The sequence below is a fragment of the Oenanthe melanoleuca genome, chromosome 6 (genome assembly GCF_029582105.1).
Source record: "Oenanthe melanoleuca isolate GR-GAL-2019-014 chromosome 6, OMel1.0, whole genome shotgun sequence".
NCBI lineage: Eukaryota > Metazoa > Chordata > Aves > Passeriformes > Muscicapidae > Oenanthe > Oenanthe melanoleuca.
The window spans coordinates 31,275,027-31,298,977 of record NC_079340.1 but is presented as its reverse complement, the minus strand read 5'-3'; the positions used below and the strand labels follow the sequence as shown (position 1 = coordinate 31,298,977).

At 41.6% G+C, this 23,951-nt stretch overlaps 1 protein-coding gene across 1 annotated transcript in view; it reads left to right on the top strand.

Moving 5' to 3' along the window:
* The window catches only part of CPXM2 (carboxypeptidase X, M14 family member 2), a 64,865-nt gene that overhangs the window by 16,238 nt on the left and 24,676 nt on the right, over window positions 1–23,951 (top strand). The window contains exons 2-5 of the mRNA XM_056495285.1: window positions 3,422–3,531; window positions 9,757–9,896; window positions 23,106–23,190; window positions 23,490–23,640. Coding sequence (XP_056351260.1) covers window positions 3,422–3,531; window positions 9,757–9,896; window positions 23,106–23,190; window positions 23,490–23,640 — 486 coding nt within the window. The remainder of the gene's footprint in view (window positions 1–3,421; window positions 3,532–9,756; window positions 9,897–23,105; window positions 23,191–23,489; window positions 23,641–23,951) is intronic.

Below are 23,951 nucleotides of genomic sequence, written 5' to 3'. Positions count from 1 at the left end.
TTCAGCTGGTTAAGGAAACAACCAAATAGCTGGGTCATTTCCAGCTGAGCCCATTGTGCAGTAGATTCACACAATCTCTGGTCATTCCTGTGTCCAGTTTCTGTAGCTTCCCAAGGGTTTTTCAAACTGGCATAGAGAGTACCAAATCATTAAGACAGCCCTACTGATTGAGTGGCAATTTTCATTGTTTCATGAAATATTTCTTCAAGTTAAATAAAATATATTAAAGCAATACTTTAAAAAATAAAGTTTTATGAGTGCCATAGATCAGTTTCTTTTCCCATATGTTTTTCAAAACTTGGCTGTTCTGGTTATCTCCAGTAGCTTTTGGAAGCCAGGGACACACACCCCAACAAAATAATTTATCCAAAATTAAATTCTCAGTATGACTCAGATTTTTTTTTCCCAGTAGTGATATTGCAACTTCAGGTGGATTTTGTTGAATTATAATGAGTAAATTTGAGATAATCAGAAGAGGCTACATTGAAAAACTTGTCCCCACCCTCTCTGTACATTACAAATTGTTGTTTTGGTCTACATGTTCTTCTTTTCATCCCTTTTTTGATATTGAAATTTGTATGGAAGTGGAAAACATTTGTATTCCTAAACTGTTTTTATTGAAATATTATGGCTATAAATAGAAGACAAAATTTTATTTTAAAAGAAAGTAAAAAGTCTTCTCTTATGGAAAACTGCATGCTGAAAACAATAGTCTAGATGACTCCAAGAATATCATCCCCATGCAGAGTTACACAGATGGGAATATCTAAAGGTCTTTGAATGCAAATCCTGCTGCTCTGCTCCCAGGTTGGGATCTCCTCTGGAGAAAGAGGAGCCAGCACTGGAAGAAAGTATTTTTATTAATTTTCAGCCAAGTATTGGAACAAAATATAATTCAGTTTTTTTCTTACCAAGATAAAAAAAAACTTTGATTTGGTTAGTTAGTGAAGTCACAGCCTAAAGCCTAGAGAAAGCAGGTGTTCTATTAATTTATATGGGTAACTGTAAAAAAAATCAGTTCCAGGATACTATTGAATTGATGGCACAGATCCTCATGATTTCACTTGGAATATTGTAAGGCTTGAGCAGATTGGGAAAGGAGCAGGTTGTGAACAATTCATTGCAGAATTTTCACCAGAATTACCTGTTCTGCCTGTTGGAGTCCATTCCTACATTTAGGAAATGCTAAATTGAGCATTTCCTAATATTGGCCTGATAATCTGGTGCATCCACAGACAGCACAAGTAATTCATCCTTGGAAAATAAAGAGCAGTCAAGCTCCTTCCTCTGAGATCCATATGACCATTTATTATTAAACTTCAATTTCTCTAGAAACAGAGGTAAACACCAAAATACTCAGGGATTTTTTTTTTTTCAGCCTGGAAATTCCCATCTTGCAGCCTAAATCCACAGGAAACCCAGGAACTCTGCAGCTTTATAGTGAATTAATAACATTTCATTCTGAATAAAACCAAACCTGCTTCTGGTACTGCAGGGAACCTCAGCCTGCTCTGCCAGGCAGCTGCCAGGCTCAAAAATGTGCATTTCCTAAAGGTTTCATCAAAATAGGGTTTTGCACAGCTGAGAGCAGTGGGGGATAGGGATGTGCATCCCATGGATAGGGATGTGCATCCCCTGTGCCTGTGCATGCCATGGAGCAGGGATGTGACACCTGGGGTAGCTCCATAAACACTTCTCAGCTTTTATTTTATAACTCCCAGCAGTACCTGTAGATCACCCCTTGGCTTTGGTGGGAGCAGCATAAACACTGAATTAAATGATATTTTATGAACTGCTCATGCAATACCAGCTTGCTTTTATTTTTAAGTTCACCTTTATTTTCAGCTCAGACCTGGCACAGGTAGTTCTGGGTAACTTTTGAGTGTGGGGAATGCTGAGATTGTTCACAGAGGAATATTACACCCAAGTGCCAAAGCATTCCCAGGATTGCACCAGGAGATTGATTTCCAAACCTGTCTTGAGGATCAAATTGTTAAAATAGGCAGGCAGCTCCCAACAATGTAATTTACTCCCAGTAGAGATCTGTCAGAGGCTGAGACTTCTTCCAGTTGGAGCATGATGAAAGATGCAACACTCTATAAGGAAATGAAATTAAAACAATCAGACAATCAAACCAAAATCCTCCCAGCTATTCCTTCCTCTGGCTTTCATTGCACATCCTGTTTCTTCTCTGTTTTGGATAATTGAACTGAAAGCTCTTTGAAATGAGGAGCTGTCTACATTTCAGCTCTTATGTAAGACTAAAATCACTGTTGGTACTTTAGAAAATATATTAATTTCTAGCTTCTGTCTTTACTACTTCTGAAGGAGATGTTTGGCCCTGGATTTGTGTGAGAGCTTCCTAAGGATGAACAAAGAAACAGCAGCATGAATTGACAGCCTGCAACCTTTTTCCTGAGGGATTTTAGTTTGTTGTGAGCTAAGGCAGAGTCTGGGAAATCTCACATCTTGCCAGTTTGTGCCTAATAATGCAAAACTGCACCTGAAAGTTAAATAAAACCAGGATGAGGTTCTCAGGGCAGAGTCCCCATCCCTGGAGGGATTTAGCAGAGGTGGCACTTGGGGACAATAGTGGTGAGCATGGCAGTGCTGGGGGAATGGTTGGACTTGATGATTTTCCAGGGCATTCCCAACATAAATGATTCTTTCCTGCTTTGATAACCTCATGACATTTTGGTGAGTGATTAAAAAGCCAAACATTTGTCTGATAACCACGAAACAGATTTTTCCCAACCTCTAATCTTCCAAAGCCAGAGCTCCAAGAACTGCTTTGCTAAAATAATGGCATTTGCATTTCTGTGCAGAATTTGGGGCTTAGAGAGATGGTCCTTGGTTCACATTTGCTCTGTTTGTGTTTAATCTCCACCTCTGCAGAGCTCAGCTCCCTCTGGGCTCCCAGACCTCTGGAACAGATGCTGTTGTGCAACAAGAGGGACTCTTGAGTGAAGTTTCCAGAACAGATTTTAATTAGAAACATAACTTCATACAGTAGCTTGGAATGAGTGCAGGGAAGGGAAAAAAATCCAAGCAAGAGATGAAAAAGAAAACACCAAAAAGAAAAATACAAAGGGCGTTTTGCTGGTGTTTTGTGCTGAAAAGCACTTGACAGGAAATACTGTGCATATCTGTGAAAAACTGAAGCACACAGCAAGCAGTAATGACTATCTGAGCCCCTGAAAACGGTGTAAACCTGCATTGTCCCACTGATTTTCTGAGAGCTGCCATTTCTCATTGACCTCAGCACTGCTGTGCTCCTTCATCCCAGCGAGGACCCCAGCCAGAATCCAGAAACTTTGAATACTTGTTTGTTTTGTGTTGCTTTGTTGTTTTGTTTGGGTTGTTTGGTTTTTTTATTTATTTTCCTGTTTAATTAAAATTTAATCAACCTTTTGTTCTGCAGATTGCCCTCCACTTGGTCTAGAGACATTAAAAATTACTGACTTCCAGCTCCATGCCTCCACAGCAAAGCGCTACGGCCTCGGGGCGCACCGGGGGAGGCTCAACATTCAGGTAACATCAATTTTCCCCCTAAGTGGGAGAATGGCTGCAGGTTGTGCTGCTGAATAGAGAGAACCAGTGGATAGTTATTGCTTCTGACTGCTTTGTCAGCTCATGTAATTCCAATGAAGGGGAAACGCTGGGCTTGTGCAAGGGAGTAAGTTTGATGGATCAGCTTTGGGCTCGTGGGCTGCTTAGGAAAATCTCCAAACTTGTGTGCAAATCCAGAGCTCTGTGAGTGAGCAAAGGTTTGGGCTGCTTCTTTCCCAGCTCCAGATCATCCCAGCTCCCTTCACAACCTGCCTGCAGGAAGCTCTCACAGCAAGTTGCTTTTTCCTTTGTTGTTTGCCTGCAGTTAATGACAATGGTTAATTGAAAGTGTGGTTTCAAGTGAAACCCTTTCCCTAAGGCAGTTTTTTTCAGAGGCATTGATTGTACCATCCAAAAAATTCTTCAGTTCAGAACTCTTTGACATACAATCCTGTTTAGTTTCTTTTGTTTAAGATTAAAAATGTCTTTAGGTACTTTGCAGAACCAAATGCCATTTTCCCATTTCTTGTGTTTCTGTTTCCCACTTTATTATTAGTTCTCTGTCTGCTCAAGGCTGTTCTCTGAATTACAGTTTGTCCAGACTAAAAATGTTAATTTGCATGATAAAGCACAACACTTAAAAGTCATAAACAGGATATCAGCACTGAGCCAACAGTGAAAGATCTCTGAAGTTTATTTAATTTGTTATCTTTCATTATTAGACCCCCCCCCATTTGTGTTTCTCCCCAGCTGAAGGGGTTTGATGCTTAGGCTGGGACTGGGAGGGATGAGCTCTAATCAGCTTTGCCATTCCACATGGTTCCTACTGGAAGAGGGATCACCCTTGGTTAAAATCCCACTGTGCACAAACATCCCTCTGAGCTTCTCTCTGGGGAAAATACCTGCATACCCCTCCTAATTTATTTTTCAGTGTTTGTTTTAGTGTATTAAAGTTGGTCAGAAGAACTTTGGAAAAGCCAAGGGAGGAGTGACAGGCAGCCAGCACAGAGGTGGGAATGGGCTCTTCCCTTCCAGCCCAGTGGGCAGGTACAAGGTGAGCTCTCCCCTGCAGCCTTCATATTTATTGTATTTGAGAGTCCACTGAGGGAGTTTGCTTCTTTACATTATATTTTCTGCTCATGTGGACACTGCTGAAGGCTCAAGGGAAAATCCAGCTCGGATTTTTCCCAGGCTGTTGGCTTTCTCAGCTCCAGCTCGGATCTTTCCCAGGCTGGGGGCTTTCCTCAGAGATAAACAAGAGAAGGAAGGATGAGTAACACAGATTAACACCTGCTGTTGATCACAGAGCTGTGCATGTGCTATGTGATGTTTTGCACAAAGCATGATTTCAGAGAGGTGTTGCCTTCTTGGACCAATGAGCCTTTTCTGTTCTGTATGGCACGATCTGTCCTATATAAGTGAGGTGGCCTTTCAATAAACCACTTCTTCTTGCTGCCTTAAAGAAATTTTGTGAGTTGCTGTGTTATTCACCATTCCTAATCAGACAGCAACACCCTCATGATCATAAAAATGGAATGCAGATGATATTCAGGCTAGAGGAACTTAGTTATTTCATTACAGTCTTGTTTATATAATGGCATAAAACCAAGGACTGTGATGCAAACCTCTGAGTTCTCTGTTGGTTCTGGCTACTTATTTTTCATGCTGCTGTTGAAGTTCAATTTATTTAAACACAAGACCACACTGGTTTAGACCAGGAATCCATCCAGTCCTGTCATCACCAGTAGTGTGTTAAAATAAATAGAGAGGTGATAAATAAATATATATTACATATATATAATAAATAGAGTGTTACCAATGGCTGATGTTTCCTCTAAATGAAATATCCAGAGAAGCCAAGGGCACAGTCTTTCATAGAGAAGCAAAGCAGAAGAAAAATGCCACTCATCTCTTCCTGAAATTTCCCAAACTTGGATTAGAACAATTTTTTTTTACCCCTACTGAAACTATATATACAGTAATTCCCTAAATGCCCTCACCACATGGGGTTAATACTACTGTTAAAAAAATTGGCTTGCCTTTATTTTTCTTTAAAAACAGTTTTCTTCAGGCTGAGTTAAAAATGAATAGCACAAAAACTTTTCTAAACCTGGAATGTGCAGGTCCCTGTCACTTCAGTGCTGCATTTTACTCTGCATGAAGATTTCTGATTTTCAGTCATATTTAGAGGGAATTTGCTTCTAACCAGGGACAGGTCCTGCAGGTGGCTGGTGTGTCAGGTGGGTAATGAGGTCCCTGGTGGTTTCTCTTGGCTGCTCAGCACAGGAGAGTGCTGGGAAAGGCAAAGGCACTGGGATTTGAGCTGCTGTGTTTTCCTGCTGTGCAGAACTGTACCTGAAGGAAAACACTTGGCCCAGCTCAGAGACCCTGATGTGCCACTGGAATTCTGTGAACATGTAATGCTCTGGGTATGGTGACAAGCAATTTTATGGGCTGCTGCCCTTGTCCAGTGATCTGGGTATCACCACACAGCTGTCACAATGTTCATGGGACTGTGCTGTTCCTCCCCAGAATAACACAAAATGCTCTCTCTGCCCATCATCATCTGATGTGAAGTCAGCTGAGGAGCTCAGGGCTCTCCCCAGGTAACTGGCACTGCCTCAATTCCCAGAGAATTTGCAGAATAATTAAGTTTTTCAAAAGCTTTTCAGGGTTTGTTTTGCTTTTTCCCTTTTTCCTGTTTAGATTATCTGAAGCAGATGAAGTGAATCAGTGGGTGTGTGCTTTATTCCAGAGAAGGACAGGCTGAGAACTGGATGAGATTTTGCAGGATCTGCTTCTCTCCTGCCCTTAAATTGTGGGCCCTGATTTTCCTGAGTCTGGGGATTCAGGTGGGATTTCTCAAGGGATGAGCCACGTTAGTAGAGCCCCATATTTTGGAGATCCAATTGCAACAGTGGAACAACCAGGAGTAATTTAACATCATCAAGAGAAATCATGGCATAAAATAATATTAACTGAGGCTCTCTGCCTTCAGGGATAAAATTCATTAATATTTGTCACTTACATGTTAATTAAGAGTGGTTGAAACGTGAATAATTTGTCAAACTATGTTTCTTTCCCATTCCATGATTCCATGATTGTCTTTCCAGGTCTTTGTTCCCTTTGAAAAGCTGCATTATCAAATCACAAGGAAAATATGAAATTATTGAAGATTTACTCACAGCCTGTCTGTTTTAATTCTTCCCTACTGGCAGTGGTTGCTATAAATACCTGTGATGAGTAATGCTTTTTTTTTCTTCCCCCTCCCAAACTTCCTATGGTAAAATCATTTTTTTGATCATATGCTGGGAATGAAAAAAGAATTTAAGCAGTGGTGGTTTGATATTTCGTGTATTTTTACTGCTGTTCCAGCTGGTTTGTGGCAGAAGACTGGAATTTCTTTCTTTATTTGAATATATTTTGGTAGTATCATCTTTCCCTCATTATAGAACAAGGTTTTTAGGACACTGATATTGTGAGCAAGTTTTTATTCTGCCTTGCACACATCTAATTTGGAAAAGAACCATGAATTAAAATGCAAAGTCATATTATTTGTAATGGAATTTGTAACCTTCATCTTATTTTCTGGATACCTAATAAGCAGCTATTTTGGTTTAGCTGAATTATTATTTTCAACTTTCACACTTGGGAATAACTTATTTGTGAGTGAAAGAAAAAAGTCTATTTTCCTTTGTCCAAATTTTTTTTTTTCATAAGACACTGCATATTGAGATATTTTTTTTGCATTTGGCTGCAAGTGAAACACAAACTGGGTTAGACTTGGAGTTATTTTTGAATATTCTGTGAAGGAAAAAAAGGATTTGCTCAAGACTTAGCCCTGGCTTCCAATTTTCATTAGCTCCTTCAGTCTCCTTATAAAGATAATTTAAGTACCCATTACATAATTTGAATCTGCTTTTTCCAGGAATTCAAGATGGATTTTTAAAATTCAAGTTAACACCTTACTGAGGAAAGTTATCTTGATCTGTATTATTTGATAGAATACTTGGTGATAACTGTATTCTCTCTGGAATGATCATTTTTCCAAAGAAATTTAATAAGAATTCTAATTACTAAATCTTGATTGAGTCTGTAAGTTTTTATTTTATAGAAACAGGGAAAGTAGGGAAATAAAGCACCTTCAGAAAAAAAAAATAGACTTGAAGCTTGAGAAAATAAATTGTAGCATAAATTTCTTGAGTTTTTTTCCTTCAGAAAAATTTCTAAAAAAAAAATTCCCACTGATTAAACTCTTCTTTTTCAAGTAGTATTTTGTGCTGATTAGACACAGACACCTGTTTTGTTTTGTTTTGTTTTTTACCCAGTAAAAAAAACCCAATAAAGCACCCAAAAAAATCCCCCCTTTTTTAGCTTCAGAGATGCAGATATCAGATAATAAGAGAGCAGGGAAAAGCAGCAGCATGTTCTTTCTTTCTTTCTTTTTTTTTTTTTTTTAATTTTTCAGTTTTTTAGATTTATTTTTTTTATTATATCTTTGCCCCTATTTGAGGACAGAGTATTTGAAGCTCTGGATAACTGAGACTCCCCATATTTGACATGCAAATTAAGCTTAACTTTATTTAAACCCGGTTGAAACCATGGATACTCAAAAATGAGATTTAGGTGGGAGGGGTTTTTTTTATTTTAATCAGCACTTTTTTCACACTTTTTTCTTCTGTTTTCCCCTTCTCATTGCAATGTGGAGGAGAAGTCTCTTCCCTGATGAGCACCACACCAGGGGGAATACCCTCAGCTCAGTAAGGACCAGGGGTTGGGGCACAGGGCACTGGTTCTCAGGAGCTGGTGGAATTTCCCAGCGTGAAGGGGATTAGCAGGATGCTGGCTCAAGGTGCTCTACAGATCTTAACACTTCCTGGCAAGGTTTGAAAGCCTCAGGCTACTTCAAATTCCATCTTATTTTAAAAAGCATTGAAACCTTTTCTTGCAAAGGGTTATAACTCAGGTCAGTGACTGTGTTTGTATTCTCATGTTCTCCCATTGTTCTGCTCTCCTTTATGAATTTATCTTAAGAGGCTTTTTCTCTGTATTTTTTTTCTTTTATTTTATACAAATTTCTCCTTAAAATATCAGAGTTCATGCACAGAAGTAGGATGCTTGATTTAATTCTAGAAGATGTAGGAAAACACATAATTTTGAAGCTGCCTTATCTCAGACCTGAATACCTGAGAAAATGAGAAGCTTTAGGGATTGAATCAGTGTCTTGTGTTTTGCAGCACTTCCTTTAGATGCCATCAGAGCCACACTGGGAAAAGGGATTAACCACAGCATCCTCTCTGAGTTAGAGACACCCATTTGTGTAGGAAAACCTGTAAACCTCTTCAATTTCATTTGGGAAATATCTAAACTACATCCATTCTTGGAATTGCATGGATGGCAATGATAAATCCACATAAACCACAGATGAAATACCACAAAAATCCATGTAGCCTCAGAGCTTCTGTGCCCTTTCTGGCAGAATCCAGCTTGGTGCCAAACATTTCCTGGGCTTCAGAGGGAAAATAAATCTCTGAAGGCTTCAGATGCTATGTTTCATTAAATTCTAGTTCAGATTTATTTGGAAAACAGCTTACCCAAAATACCTTCAGCTATGTCTTTGAAAATGCTGGGAAGGCTGTTGGTGCTGGGTTTCCCAGCAGAAATTGGGATACAGGTTGGCTCCAGTTGGGGAACAGCCAGACATTCCTGAATTTTTAACCTTTGCCACCCTTGCTATGAAAATTGATAATTCTGGTTCTAGTGGGAAGCAGTGTTGCTGATTCCTTATGCCCTGCACTCTGCTTTGCTGCTTCCAGGGAAAACAAGATTTTCCAGTCAATGACCATTATTTGCATGGGCTGGAGCTGGCTTTTTGGGACTTTCCAAACTCTGCAGTCCATGTGGATAATTTGTTCTGGATAAAGGCTGTGGCTCTGGGTCTGTGGCTCCATCAGGCCACAAGAACAGACTGAAGCTCTGCTTATCTTTTCTGACTTAAATTTTTGTGTAAACACTCTTAATTTCCAAAGGGACTTCCCAGAATTTCCTGCCCTGCCTTGAGTAAGGAAATATTTTGGTGAGAGCCTCCAGGGTCTTTAAGTGGTGCCAGAGCAGTGAGGGGGATGAATGATGTGTTCCTTTCTTTTTCCCATGAAAGACCTTCAGTTCCTCAGCTCTGATTTATGGTCAGCTTTGCCTTCTTTTCAGGCAGGTGTTAACGAAAATGATTTTTATGATGGTGCTTGGTGTGCAGGAAGAAATGACCCCTACCAGTGGATTGAAGTAGATGCTCGAAGGCTGACAAAATTCACTGGAGTCATCACCCAGGGAAGAAACTCCCTCTGGTCGTAAGTACATGCTGACTTTCTCCATGGGACTCTGAGATTTCATCAGTTCATTCCTTTCAATTCAAAGAATTCATGTCCTGGTGTGCTTTGGTTCTTCCAGATAAAAAAAAAAAAAAAAAAAAAAAAATCAGAAAGATCAGAAAGACATGGAATGGGGCAACAGTAAAAGGCAAAGTCATTATATCTGGCATAAAATAGAATTTAAAGGTAGCAAACAAAATCTACATCTGGGCCTTTACACTCCTTTGTGTTAAACTTTATCATTCTTTTCCAGGATTTCACTTGATTAACTTAGTTTCTAGTTTCAAACTTTTAATTTAGTTTGGAATGACCATGCCTCTTTGAGATGTCTTAATCCCTAGGTAATCACCAAGTAATTGATGTAATTCCAAAATAACATGATTTTTATGTGAGCAGATACAACAAACTTTATACTATATATATATAATATACATATACATATACATATACATATATATATATATATATATATATATATATATTATATATGTAAATATATTATTTATAAATTTAAATATATAATTGGTTTTTCTTTAAAATATTACTTAATTCCATATCTGCATATAATTACACAAATATATATATTGTATATATATAAAAATATGCTCTTTTTGAGCTTTCTGGCCACTGCTTGTGCTAGAGAATGTGCTCATGGCACTGAGAAATAAGAGTTTTGCCCAGATTTGTCTGCATTTACTCCTCTGTGACTGTGGCAGAGTGCACATGAGGGATGCAGCAATCAGATGGGAGGAACAGGAACTGGAGGTGAGGATTTGGGGTTTTGTCTGCTCCTTAGTTTTTGTTTGGCCTTTTAATTTTTCATTGGGTCTCACAGCTTTATGTGAGCAGATAATTCCACTTGTGCTGCTGGACCTTTTGCACAAGTGTGCAGGAGAAGCACAGCCACTGTGACAGATCCATTCTGGTCAGAACTCACCCTTAGAAAAATAATGTGACATTGAAGGTACACCAGAAAAATATATCACTATAACTCAGAAAAAGAATATTTTTCTTTCAACAGTTTGATTTTCCGTGGGTTTTCTGTTTGATTTCTTTTAACATGGTTGTGGGAGTAGGTGCTTATTTGGCAATAAGGTTTCTATATTTATTCCACATTGTTCTGTGGCAGGTAGGTAATTACTGTGGCAAAGCCTTACTCTTTTCTTTATTCATCCTCCTGACATTGCTGTTCCTCTCAACACCAGAGCTGCACTGCTTCATCCTGTCATGCTTCTATTTTTAGTTCAGCTCTGTTAGGAGTTTACAGCAGATCTTGACACTCTATTTATAGCTGGTATGCACACTCATCTTGGGGTGTTTTTGGGGTTTATTTTTGATCCATAGAAACACAGAATCACAGAAAAGTTTGGGTTGGAATGGACCTTAAAGATCATTGAGCTCCAACTCCCCTGTCACAGGAAGGGAATTTTGGTTTTTCTCTCTTTCCCCATAAAAATTGGTGTGCAGAGCCCTGAGGGTCTGCAGGAAGAGCAGGTCCAGGCTCCTCCTGGATTTCTGCTGATTTGAGGAGAAGCAGGCACATTTCTGCCTGACAGGGGCACGGATGGTTTCAACAGCACCAGCTGTGCTGTGGGGTGATGTCTCCTGAAAACATCCTGTAGGACTGAACTGTGCCCCATGGAAGGGGGATGGAGGGAAACAGCCCCAGGAAGGACAGAAGAGGAGAGGGTAGGGCTTGTGCTGGGCTGGGCAGGTTCCTTTGTGCCTGTTGTGCTCAGAAAGCAAAGGAGGCTCCTCAGCTTCCTTCCCGCAGCTGTGCTGGGATCAAACAGGATCCTTTGTGATATGAAACTCTGTCCCAAAAGATGCCCCTCTGTTACCTGAGGCACTTCCCAGCTTTATGAGGCTGTGTGACAAGAGCAGAGTGTTTTCATGACTGATGGAAACATATGTTGGAGAATAATCTTATTGTAGGTGTGAGAGCCAAAAAAGCAGCTCTCTGATCTGTGCTGTGCTAGAAGTGAAAGCCTGCCAAGCAGGGGAGCCAAGGTAAGATTTTTATTTAGTCCAAAGCCTTGGAGACTTTCCCAGCTTTATGTTTTAAAAATAAAAAATCAAGGCACTGAAGGAGGACAGGCTTATATTAGATATTAGGGGGGAATTGTTCCCTGGGAGGGTGGGCAGGCCCTGGCACAGAGGAGCTGTGGCTGCCCCTGGATCCCTGGATCCATCCCAAGGATGGAGCTTGGAGCAGCCTGGGGCTGTGGAAGGTGTCCCTGCCCATGGCAGGGGTGGAACAGGATGATCTTTAAGGTCCTTTCCAACTTAAAGCATTCTGTGATTCCATAGCACTGGGAATAAGAACAAATAAACCAACCCTTTTTATTGAACAAGAATCTTCAACAAAATTAAAAAAAAAAAAAAAAAGAAGTAGTTTACTGGAAGATCTGCCTGGATCAGATTTGTCCCTGTGCTGGTCCCTGTAGTTTCCTGCCGCTGATTTAATGAGGACATTTAAAATGCCAAGGGAGGGCAGGCAAGGACACCCTGCTGAATCCTCTGTCAAACATCCTTGCCCTTCACTGCAGGGCTGCAGCACTTGAGTGTGTGAGACCCAGAGCTCCTTTACTGTGCTGGACTCATCCTTTTCCTCCTTGGGAGCAGCTCTGGCACCTGGAGTTTGGTTTTGTTCATGTGCTCACGTGCAGCTTTGCTCCCTGGGGTTTTTTGGGCTTTCTGTGCAATGATGAGCTGGAGGTTGCACTTCACACAGTGCAAGGGGCACAGAAATGCTTGGGGTTTCCATTTGCTGTGCACTCTCCCCTGCTCCCTGCCTGTCTCCTCTGGTTGTGGCTCCTCTGTCCATCCCTGAGACAGGACAGCCCTGGGGAGGAAGAGGCTGAGCTGCAGAAGCAGCTCTTGAAAACAGGGATGACCTGATGGGAGAGAAGGAAACTGAGCCTGGTTTGTAACGAATACTTGGATTGTTTAATCATTTCCTTCTTAAGGAAAAGCACTTCTGAGTCAAATTTTTTGCTTGGCTGTGAGTTCTGTGATGATCACAGGGAATCAAATCTTTATTCTCTTTTTTTTTTTTTTTTTTTTTTTTTAAAGCCTGTAACAAGCAAAAACAGGCTTTGAACAAAAAAATTGAGGAGTCCTTCTTTTCACCAGTCAAAGCAAGCACGTGGGCCCTTGTTGCTGTTCAGGCACCTCAGTCATTCCCGGGAGACCTTAAATCATGGAAAAATATTATTTTGCCACCATAAATGGGCTAATCTGCTTAGATCACCCAGAAGATCTGCAGATGCTGAATTTCACAGAAAGAGTAGAGCCCAGCTGTGAGAACCAGGACTTCTTTTTGATTTTTACACCAAAGATACCCAAAAATCAGGAGTGCTGGTTAATAGGAATAAAATCCAATGCCTTGAAAGTGAGCAGAATATCTGCTGCTTTGGGGGAGAAATAATAAATGTAATTCTTCATATTGGTGCCAATACATCTTCAAGTTTCAGGAACCAAATATCTTTAAAGAACTGTTCAAGGCTGTAGAGTGGGACACTGTGGAGTTGTGCCACAGATTTAAAGCAGTGATGTGGTACTTTAAAATATGCACTCTCTTGACAGAGAAAAAGAAACTATTAATCACTCTTAGCAGTTTGGCAGAAATTTGAAAAACAGAGTAAATTTGTTTCCCACAAATTCTCTTCTGATAATTCAGTATCATCTTTTGTATCAAGAGAAAACCCACATGTCAAAACAGAGTCAGTGTGTGCTGACAGAAATACAAAGCTTCAGGCTGTGAGAATGCAGAGGATGTTTTGGTTTTTCAGGAGAGGATGCAATGTTGCAGTGAGATGTATTTTCTAAAAATTAACCTTTCAGTCATGGTAAATTGTGAAATCACCATGGAGTGACAAAATGAGAATAATAAGAAAAAGCATGGTTGAAATGATCTGGGCAGAAAGTTGGAATTCCACAGCAAAATTATGAAAATTTTAAAGAAAAATCAAAATAGATTTACTTTGAAGCATGTTCTCTTTAAGACCTTTCAGCTTCATGAAAATATTGAAGATTTTTTACTTTTATGAAAGATATTTGTCTTTAGGAAAAGAAAAACTGTAGGGGTAGCATCTTAATTTTTCAAGTCTGATTTGGGTAGAGGTTTTTCCCTGTGTCTTCCAAAATTGCAATAACTCTTAAAAGGTTTGAGGAGACACCAAATCAATGGTGTTGCTGGCTGGGAGGAATGATTTTCATTATTGTCTGGTTCTAAACTGACACCCTTGTAAGCTGGTCACTTGTTTTCATTAGTGCTGAAGGAACATTTTAACTGGAATCTGGTGTGGACACCACTGCACACTCCCTACTGTGTCACTTGCTTGATTTCCCTGTGCTGCTCTGTAGGGACAGCAAATAATAAATATCCAGCAGATTGGATTTTCTGTCTGATCATGCAGACAGGATTCTTGTGCTTGAATAGGGGGATGATTTTGCCATTTTTTTGGTAGCACAGCCTGGACCTCAGCCTTCCCTGTGTGCAGTGTAGCTCTTCATGGTGCCCCAGCATCCCTTTTGACAAAGTGTCCTGAGGGAACTGTAGGTCTGTAACAAGCTGGGTGCCTTCCAGAGATGCAGCTGAGGATAAATTTAGGTCAGTGCAATTTGCTTGCTTGCATCTAATTTCGGTGGAACATCGTTCTGCTCTTTAGGCACAAAATGAATGTGTTGCCCCACATTTCAACTTATTGCTGCACTCACTGGCAGTTTCTCAGAAGCTCAGATTTGTTTTTTAGGCAGTATTTATGGAAAGAGGGTAATTTCCTTGTTTGCAGGCAGTAAAAATCAGTCACAGAATCATTAAGGTTGGAAAATGCCTCTAAGATCATCAAGTCCAACATTGCCAGGTTTTTCCAGCAATTCCTGGTACTGATGTTGTGGTCTCAGTGGTAACACTGGCTTCCTGAAGAGATAATCACCTGAGCATCTTCAGTATTTCAACAATAACAGGGGAAAGAGCAGTGGTAATCCTTCCAGTGACACTGTGGTAGCATTCAGGAAAGTGGAGTGGATATTCACAGGTGTTTTGAGCTGCTCCTACAATCTAAGAAAACAGAATTTTGCACTGTACACATGAAGGGTCAAAAATTCAGCAGTGCAATGCTGCTTGTGAGAGAATAAACCCTGAGCCTGTCCAGCTCACAAGTACAACAGACAAAGCTGGCAGTGACTTTGAGAGCATTCCTCCTGTCCCCACACACAGGCTGGAAACACCTTGGTGAAACTTCAGCAAGTCCAGTGGATGTGTCTCAATGTTTTATCCAAGTCTTGTAACAGAACAAGCTGCTGAGTGCAGACTTGAGTAATTCTGGTGCATTAGATCAGTGCAGGCTGTTGTTTGCCCTGACTGGGTGACAGGACTGCAGGGATTATTACAGCTTTCCCAAACTCAGCCTCATGGTGTGAATCTTTCCAAATCCCCAGAAATCATATCAAGTGGAAGGATGGGAGTTATGAAACAACCTGAACTCACTGCAGGAAAAGCTCCCTTGAGATAATGATGTCAGCAGTTACATGTTATACTAATGCTTGTGATGGGTTTACCTAATAAGTTGTATTTTTTCCTGACTGTGGCTTGGTGAATCCTTCTCCTGGGCTTTCATGAGCCAGCCTTTGGCAGCTGCACCTCCAGGGCTCTCCATCTGTTTGTTTAATTTCAGTCCCTGTGCCCTGTTGATTTTCCAGCCCAGTTCTTGTCCCCTGCCAGGATTTTGTCACCCTGATGAGCTGTCCCCACCTGCCCTGGGCTCTGGGGCACTGCCTCAGTGGCCAGCTGGGTGATCCTGCTGGGTGGGGAGCTGACAGCACAGCCAGGCACAGATTTATGCTCTCACAAGTTAGTTTGACAGAAATGTCAGAGCTGATGCTGTTCTGTTGTGGGATTTGTCACGGGGATCCTCTGTGACTCACTGGGAGGGAGCAGGTCACTGCCACCCCCAGGGACAGCTCTGCTCACTCTGCCAGGGTGATGTGGAGTGGACAGAGCCTGCCCTGACTCACTGGGGATGCTCACAGGAGGAAAAAAAGCTTTTTATCCTCCAAGGAAGGGACTAGACATCAAACAAGCCGAGTCCTTTTGGAAAAGGTGACTTCCAGTGAAATTCTGCCTCTGCTGCAGCAGGTTGCTCACACTTACCCATCCCAGCCTGGATCTGTGTGTTTGGCACGTGCACCATGACTTGCTGCAATGAGGATGGTTGGGTGGGGGTGATGTTGGGGTCATCAGGCTCCCTGTCCCTCCCCTTGTGCCCTCCCAAACCAGGAGTGGCCCCTGCCCACCCCACGGGGCTTGGTGGCAGTGGGACCCTTCAGCACTGCAGCAAATATTCTCTCAGCTGTGCACACAAGTGGAAATGTTTGCTTGCTGGTTGCTCTCAGGGCTTTTCATTTTTCTGTATTTTAACATTCACAAAGTGAGGCATTGCCTCCAAAGTCTGGATTTTTCTCCTCAAATGCACAACTGATATATGAAGGTGAGATAGGCACAGATTGAACAGAAAATTAAAAATGCCACAGCAAGAGGTTCAGGAGAAAAGGCATCACAGCTTGGTTGTGCTCAGCAGATACAGAGGATTGGTGCAGAAAGAATTTCAAACTCATGCAGATCTTGTTGCAAAGAGTGGCCCAAAATGAGGAGTGCTAAGATTAAATCTTTGGGGCAGGGGATGTCTCTGACCTGGCACCTCCAGGCATTGCCAACAGCAAAAAGAAACATCCACAGCTGGCACCAGATTTTCTAGAAAGTAAAAAAATTCTTGTAAAAACCTGGCTGCAAGTTGCAGTTCTTGGGTTGGAAAGGTGTTTGCAACCCCAACTCCTGTTTATTGAGTAAAGCTTTGAAAAATCTGTGCTGAATTCAGTTCAAGCAAGTGAATTTCTGGCTCTGAGCTTTTCTTCATAGGGCCTCCAAAGAGATGGATTTCACAGCACTACATTCATTTCACTCAGCTAGAAGCAATTTTAAAAATTAAACATTCAAAGATTTCAATTATTAAAAAAAAAACCCCTTGCTGGCTAGTCAATCTTCATCTCCTAAATCATATTTATTTTAATTAGTTTGCAAAACTTGCTGGACTACCTGTGGTTAGCCTGGGCATTTTTTGACTTGGTTTATTTGGAAGCTGTTTGGCAGTGGGTGATTTAAAATTTTATCAGCATAAATATTATTATAGAATATTAATATTAATGGTTTTACATTTAATTGCATCAGAGTACAAATTAATTTTTCAAGCAGAAAGCCATTTAATTGCCAGCATGCTGATTCTGTTGCATGAGTATCATTTAATATAAAGCTTGTCCAGCATTTTTTTGGTCTAGAGAATTTGCTATATCAAGTATTTTGGTGTGTCAATTTATTTATTATTGCTGGGTACACATTTATTTGCCTGACTGGTTCTATTTCATATTAATTTTAGTGGTTTGTATTGCAGATAAATCAGGTGAGCCTGACAGCAGAAGAATAAAATGCTCAGTTGGAGCCAGGTCTGTTGTAGGTGATGTTCATGGGAGCTCTGCTGGTGTTTGCAGGTCTCATTCCAAGAAGGGCAGAGAACCATGGAATAGTTTGGGACATTAAAAATCATCCTGTTCCAGCCCCCCTGCCATAGGCACCTTCTCTGTCCCAGGCTGCTCCAAGCCCTGTCCAGCCTGGCCTTGGACACTGCCCCAGCTTCTCTGGGAAATCCATTCCAGTCCCTCACCATCCTCACAGGGAGCAATTCCTGCCCAAAATCCCACCCATCCCTGCCCTGTGGCAGTGGCAGCCATTCCCTGTGTCCTGTCCCTCCATCCCTTGTCCCCAGTCCCTCTCCAGCTCTCCTGGAGCCCCTTTAGCCCCTGGAAGAGGCTCTGAGGTCCAGTCCAGAGCCTTCTCCAGGCTGAACATCCCCAAATCTCTCCTTTCCAGATAGGAAGGTGCTCCATCCCTTCAATCCTCTTTGTTGAACTTGAACTTCTGCTCACCAGCACCTCAAATCACCCCCTCACCTCAAATCAGGTGGGGTTTCCTTGATGTGGAAAAGCACCCTCAGAGATGAGGATCCAAGTGTTAGATTTATTTCACTTGTTGCTGGGTCAGCTTTCCGTGACTGAGAAGCAAAACAAACAGAATAAACCCAAACAATTCCCAATTCTCAGCTGACCACTGCCTGCTGGAGCCTGGAAAAACCTGGATTCCCTTCCCATTCAGCAGTTTGTGTTCTCCTGAGCTGGGATCCAGGAAGGAAAGTCAGGAATTTGTGTCAGGGAAGGCAGGGCTGGGAGATGTTTTATTCTTCTGGTGCTGCCCCTGCTCTTTTAGCCTGTGCTCAGCAGCCTGATGCCATGGTTAGATAAGGAAAAGATGATTATGGGGACAGGAACCTGCCAAAGCTGTGGGAGATCTGCTTTTCATTCTCTGCTTTGATTCAGGTTTACTCTCTCTGTCCCTGGGCAAGTTATTTAATCCCTGAAGTTTTATTTTTGGATGAAAATGGAAAAGCAGGACATTTCTGTGCATTACAAGAAACTGAGTTTGAAATTGAAGATGTTCAAATAAGCTTTGTCTAAGGCCAGTGCATTACAGATAAAAATCAAGTAATTAGTAATAATTCAAAAATCCACCACATTATTAAGCAAAGTGGAATCATATTTCGATTTTTGCATTTGCTATCTCTGAAAGGAATTGATTAATATTGTCAGTGGATGCTGAGATTTTTCAGATAGGTGCTTCTGAAGAGATAAGGCTGCTTCTGAAGAGATAAGGCTGCCATAAATTTTAAAAGGGATTATTTAAAAGGGATGCACCTGAATCCAAAGGAGCCCTGTCAAATCTGTACCTCAGGATCTTTTTCCTGCCTGGAGGAAATTTGTGAGGCAGAAGGGGCAGAGGGTTGGGCTGGGGGTAACCTCAAACCCTCGTGGATTGTCACTCAATGGTTTTTGCATTGCCTGTGCCTCTGCCAACAAAGAGCTGATAATTAATGCACTCCTTTTTGAATGCTGGCCTAGGACTTCCTCAGTTCTGTCTCCTCAGCTCTATAAACCCAACAGGTATCTGTATTTTTCTCTCAGGAGTGCATTGGTAGGTCCTGGGAGATTTTATAGAGTGAAACCAGAAGAGCTTCTCTAAAATAACAGCAGGGACATCCTGAGTCTTGGAAAACATTGCAGTTTTCTTTCAGCTTCCTTAGCCAGCTTTAATGTTCAGTGCTGATGGGCCCCCAAAGATTGGATGTGACAGAAATCCCTGTCTGCAAATCCCAGACCCGAGGAGATGGATCTTGGTGTCACCAGGTAATCACACAGACAGAATTCCCCAATTCTTCTCCTGGCACCAGGCTTTGCTTTGGCTCTGGTGTTACCCTGATGGATTGGCACAAAAAAGCTTTAGATTTCTGTGCCTGCATGAATAAACAGGGTGTTCATGGAGCTCCTGGGTGCTGGGAAATGCTGTTCTTGCCCATCCTGCAGCCCTCCTGTGCCACACAAGGATGGGGAAGCTGCAGCTCTGGGGGAGATTTTGGGAGCTGGATGTTCTTGTGCTGCTCTGGAGCTGTGGAAGTGTCTGGGATTTGATTACTCAGCCAAAGCCCTGAGCATTTGGCTCTGCCAGTTTTTGTTCCAAACACAAGAACACACAGAGAGCTCCCCTTCCCCAGCGTGGGGATGTGGCTTTTAGGGAGGAGAGAATTTACAGGAGCCTTCTTAATATTATCAGAAGCTGTTTTTATTGTGGCTTTAGAGAAAAAAAGGGAAAGGATTTAAGCCCCTGGAGGCAGCTTTGCATGGAGTGCCAGTGAGAAAAGGATCTGATCCCCTGTGATGATTTTATTCTGCTTGTTCCTTCCAGGCAAACACAATTGATAGTGCATGGTGTGTGCCTTCCTACATTGCATTATTTCCCTCATCCATGGCCCTCTGAGCTCCTTCTATGCTGCCAGTGGGTGCAGCCCATTAGGATTTTAATTGCATTCTGCCTTCCTGTAGCACGTTACTTGTTGCCACTCAAGATGGAGAATGTGCAGGAATGCTTGTATATGTTTTCCTTTGGGAGAAGTTTGAACTTTTGTAATGGTAGGAAGTGAGAAAATCAAAATATGTTAAATGAAAGTCCCAGCTTAGAAATGCTACTGTGACAGCAACATTTTCTCATGCCAGTAAAGTGAGTTTGTGCTTTTAAAACCTCCTATATGTGCCATGATTTTCTTACAAAAGTCTGTCCATGGTTGTTGTGGTTTCATGTGACTGTTTGAATTTCTTCTGCAGACGTTGAGCAATGAATATGGATGTGTTGTGTTTCCCCTCCCAATCTGATCTGTGCAGTTGAAGTGAAAAAATTTCTGTAATACTTCAGAAGCAATGATGTTTAGAAGCCTGATTTTGAGAGATGGCCAAGAATAGTTAAAAAAAAACCAAAAACAACAATTATGCAGAACCTCCCCAAAAAATGAGCAAGGAAATTAAAGAAAAACAAAACAAAAAAACAACAAAAAGCCAAATATAATTTTATGTGCATTGAATATGTACACTGCCACCAGCACCCTCCTTCCAACACAGAAGATTTGCTCTCAAGCTTATATTTTTTAGTAATTCAGGAAAAGCTATTTTCCTCTTTAGAGTTTTGCTGTTGGCCATTTTATAGAATGATTTGGGTTGGCAAAGACCTTAAATCCCATCATGGCAGGGACACCTCCCACTGTCCCAGTGCTCCAGCCCCAATGTCCAGCCTGGCCTTGGGCACTGCCAGGGATCCAGGGGATCCACAGCAAATCTGGGCACCTGTGCCAGGGCCTCACCTCCCTCACAACCAAGAATTTCTTCCCAAAATCTGATCCAAAGCTACTTTCTTTCATCACCCATGTCCTGGCACTCCGTGTCCTTGTCCCAAGTCCTGCTCCTTCCTTCTTGTCAGCTCCTTTATTTGACAGAGTAAATCAGCCTTTCTTCCACTCAAGAATACAGAGAAGCTGAAGGAAGAAAGTTCTTTGCAAGAGTCAGGAGAAACTTATCCAGCCTGCTGAAGTCACTGTTTATTTTGCTGTGTGTCATTTATCATTTTACAGCCAAATTCTAGAGATGCCAGCACGGCACTTCTCACTCTCCAGTAAATCTCCAACCCCAGGAGCCCTTCCACTGAAAGGCAGACAATTAGGATTTTCAGAGTGCTGCTAACTTGTTACAGTTGTTTACCAAATACTAAAGTTGTGTGCATTACAAGTGATAGATGTACCCTTCTTTTCATTGGGATAACAAAAAGTTGTCTGCTTGGCAATAGTCAGGATTTTTCCATTTAATCTAACATGAATGGCAAAATCTATTCACTGAAGGAGGCTGGTGAAAGAGTTGCAAAGGACTGGTTTAGTGTCTAAAACAGAGCTGGGCTTGTTCAGTTGGTTCTTTTGGTATTTTTTCAAAATCTCATTTTTTTAATTTTTGGGGGCAATAGTATAGAATGTCCAGAAGTGATTTTCCAAATCCTACTAAACATTTACCTCATCTTTGTTTTCAGATGTGTAAAAAAACTCAGCAGTCTGTTTTGTACAAGGCTTGGTGAACTGGGGCTGATGGTTTTACTCTTGTTCCATCCTTGTCCCTTTTTGGTCTTCATTAGAAGCCTGACTCTCTTTAGTGAGCACATAAAGGCTGGTTTGTCCCTTCAAACACAGGCACCGTGGGTGTTCATAGGTGGTTTGCTATTATTGGTTGATTTTAAAAGTACAAACAAAACAAATCTGTTGCATTTGAGCTATAGGAGAGCGATGAAAAGGATAATGCAACATAGTTCTTTGTGTAATGGAGAAGAAAAAGAGAGAACTTTATTTAAAGGAACACTACACTTATATAGGGTAGTTAGTGCAAAATAAAATGGAAAACACTCATTGGTCCAAGGAAGCAACACCTCTCTGAAAACATGCTTTGTGCCAAACATCACATCTCTCAGCACCCTGCAGGTGTTTAATCATTGTTATAACTTCTGGTCCTTGTGCAGCCTGAGAAAGTCAAGGCTTCCAGGCTGCTTTTTCCCTGGTTCTCTGCAGTATGCTAACAACACAAATCAAAGTTGTATTTGTACAGGAGCATTAGAAGGGGAAGTTCTTAGGTGTGTCTGTCCTTCCAGGCACTCCTGATCTCCAATTTTTATGCTCTGCTGCTTCTCCAGTACCTGCCCCAAAGGCTCCTTTTCTTCTTTCCAGTGACAAGAGCTGTCCTAGCCCTGGTTTCACTCCCAGCCATGGGACTGTAGCTTAGCTGAGAACCTGTGCTGAAGAACAGCAGCCCCAGAGCCCTGCAGGTTGCACATAAATACAGAATTTAATCATCCTGGGCTGACTTCATGGTACAAATGTTCCTCCAAGCCACAACTCTCCTCCAAGTCCCTGCCTACTGAAACCAGGGGAAAAAATAAATCACTGCTGCTCTTTCTGAGTAACAAACATGAGAGGAGATTTGGACATTACATTCTCCATTCTCCTCCACCCCTGTACACACATTTCCACAGGTGAAACTCCACACCTTTAATCCAGAACACAGGAAGCAGCATTTTACATTTCCTCTTCTTTAGATGGATCCAGATGAATGAGGCATAGCTGAAGTATTTGACTTTTTTAGATGAAAGGGGATTTTGCTGTACATCAGTTAGCATTGGAAAAATCAGCCTTTTGGGGATTGATCAAGATATTGTAGGAGTGCAGCAGTCCTGTGATCAATTGTCTCTCTGTCCCTATCTCTTGCTAATGAATACAAGAATAACTGCAGGCACCAGTTATTCTTCTATTGAAAGAAATGGAAATTTTGCTGGTTGAAATTCAAAGATGTTTCATCCTTGAGGATTTATTACTTTTTTCCCATCCTCTCTGATAATAACAGCAGAACTAATAAATGTTCTGCAGCTGAAAAGATGATCTTTGAACGCTGCATAAATCTGTTCTAGATAAGCCATTTATCCCAAACTCTGCATATAAAAGGAGAGAAGAGCATCAAGTCTCTCACCTCCTGGAACCCCAGAATAATATCTCACCAGGATTTTATTTCTATGTGCTAGGCTTTCTGAATAGTCTGTTGAATCAGATTGGCATGACTTTGCCAAATGGGATTTCCACTGCTAGCAGCCTCATAAGCCTGATTATATTAAATAATGTGCAGTCATTCTAAGTCATGAAAAATAACTTATTTATTCTCTTTTTCAAGGAGTAACTGGGTGACCTCTTACAGAGTTTTGGTGAGCAATGACAGCCACGCATGGACTGCTGTCAGAAACGAATCTGGAGATGTGGTGAGTAGAACAAAACATGTTCATGAGGAAGAGCTGAGGTGGGAAAGCAGGGGCTGGCCACAGGCTATTCAGTGGCAGCATCTCTCACTGGTCCCATTGATTTCAAGGCCAAATCCCAAGGTACAGAGACAGAATTTTCCATGGGAATGGGGGGGATTGCCGTCCTCAAAGAGCAGCTCTGACCCGAGCCACCATCAACCTGAGAGGTGATTTCACATTTCTATCCCCAAAACCAGTGAGAGGCATTTTGAAGCATTTTGAAGCACTGACATTCCATTCCCCCCTGTTTGGCTGCCCAGATTTTCGAGGGGAACAGCGAGAAGGAGACGCCGGTGCTGAACGTGCTGCCCGAGCCGCTGGTGGCGCGGTACATCCGCATCAACCCCCGCTCCTGGTTCCAGGAGGGCAGCATCTGCCTCAGGCTGGAGATCCTGGGCTGCCCCTTGCCAGGTAGGAGCCTTTAGTGATTCATCTTAACGTGGCTGCCCGTGGCAAGACTCAAAACATTTTATTTTCTTTGGGTAGCTTCGCTTTGGTGCAATATTTATCTTCAGTGAGCGCGGTTATGCAAAAAGAAACAGAAATACCTGCAAGCCCACAGATAGTTTCAGGATAACTTTTGATATTCAACCTATAATAACTCTAAGTGCCTTTATTAATAAAATAAGATCGCTTGGATGATCTAACAAGATTTTCTTTGTTGTTTGGGCTTAAATGCAGTGCAATAAATCTTCCTGAGTGCACATGTACAGTGGAGACAA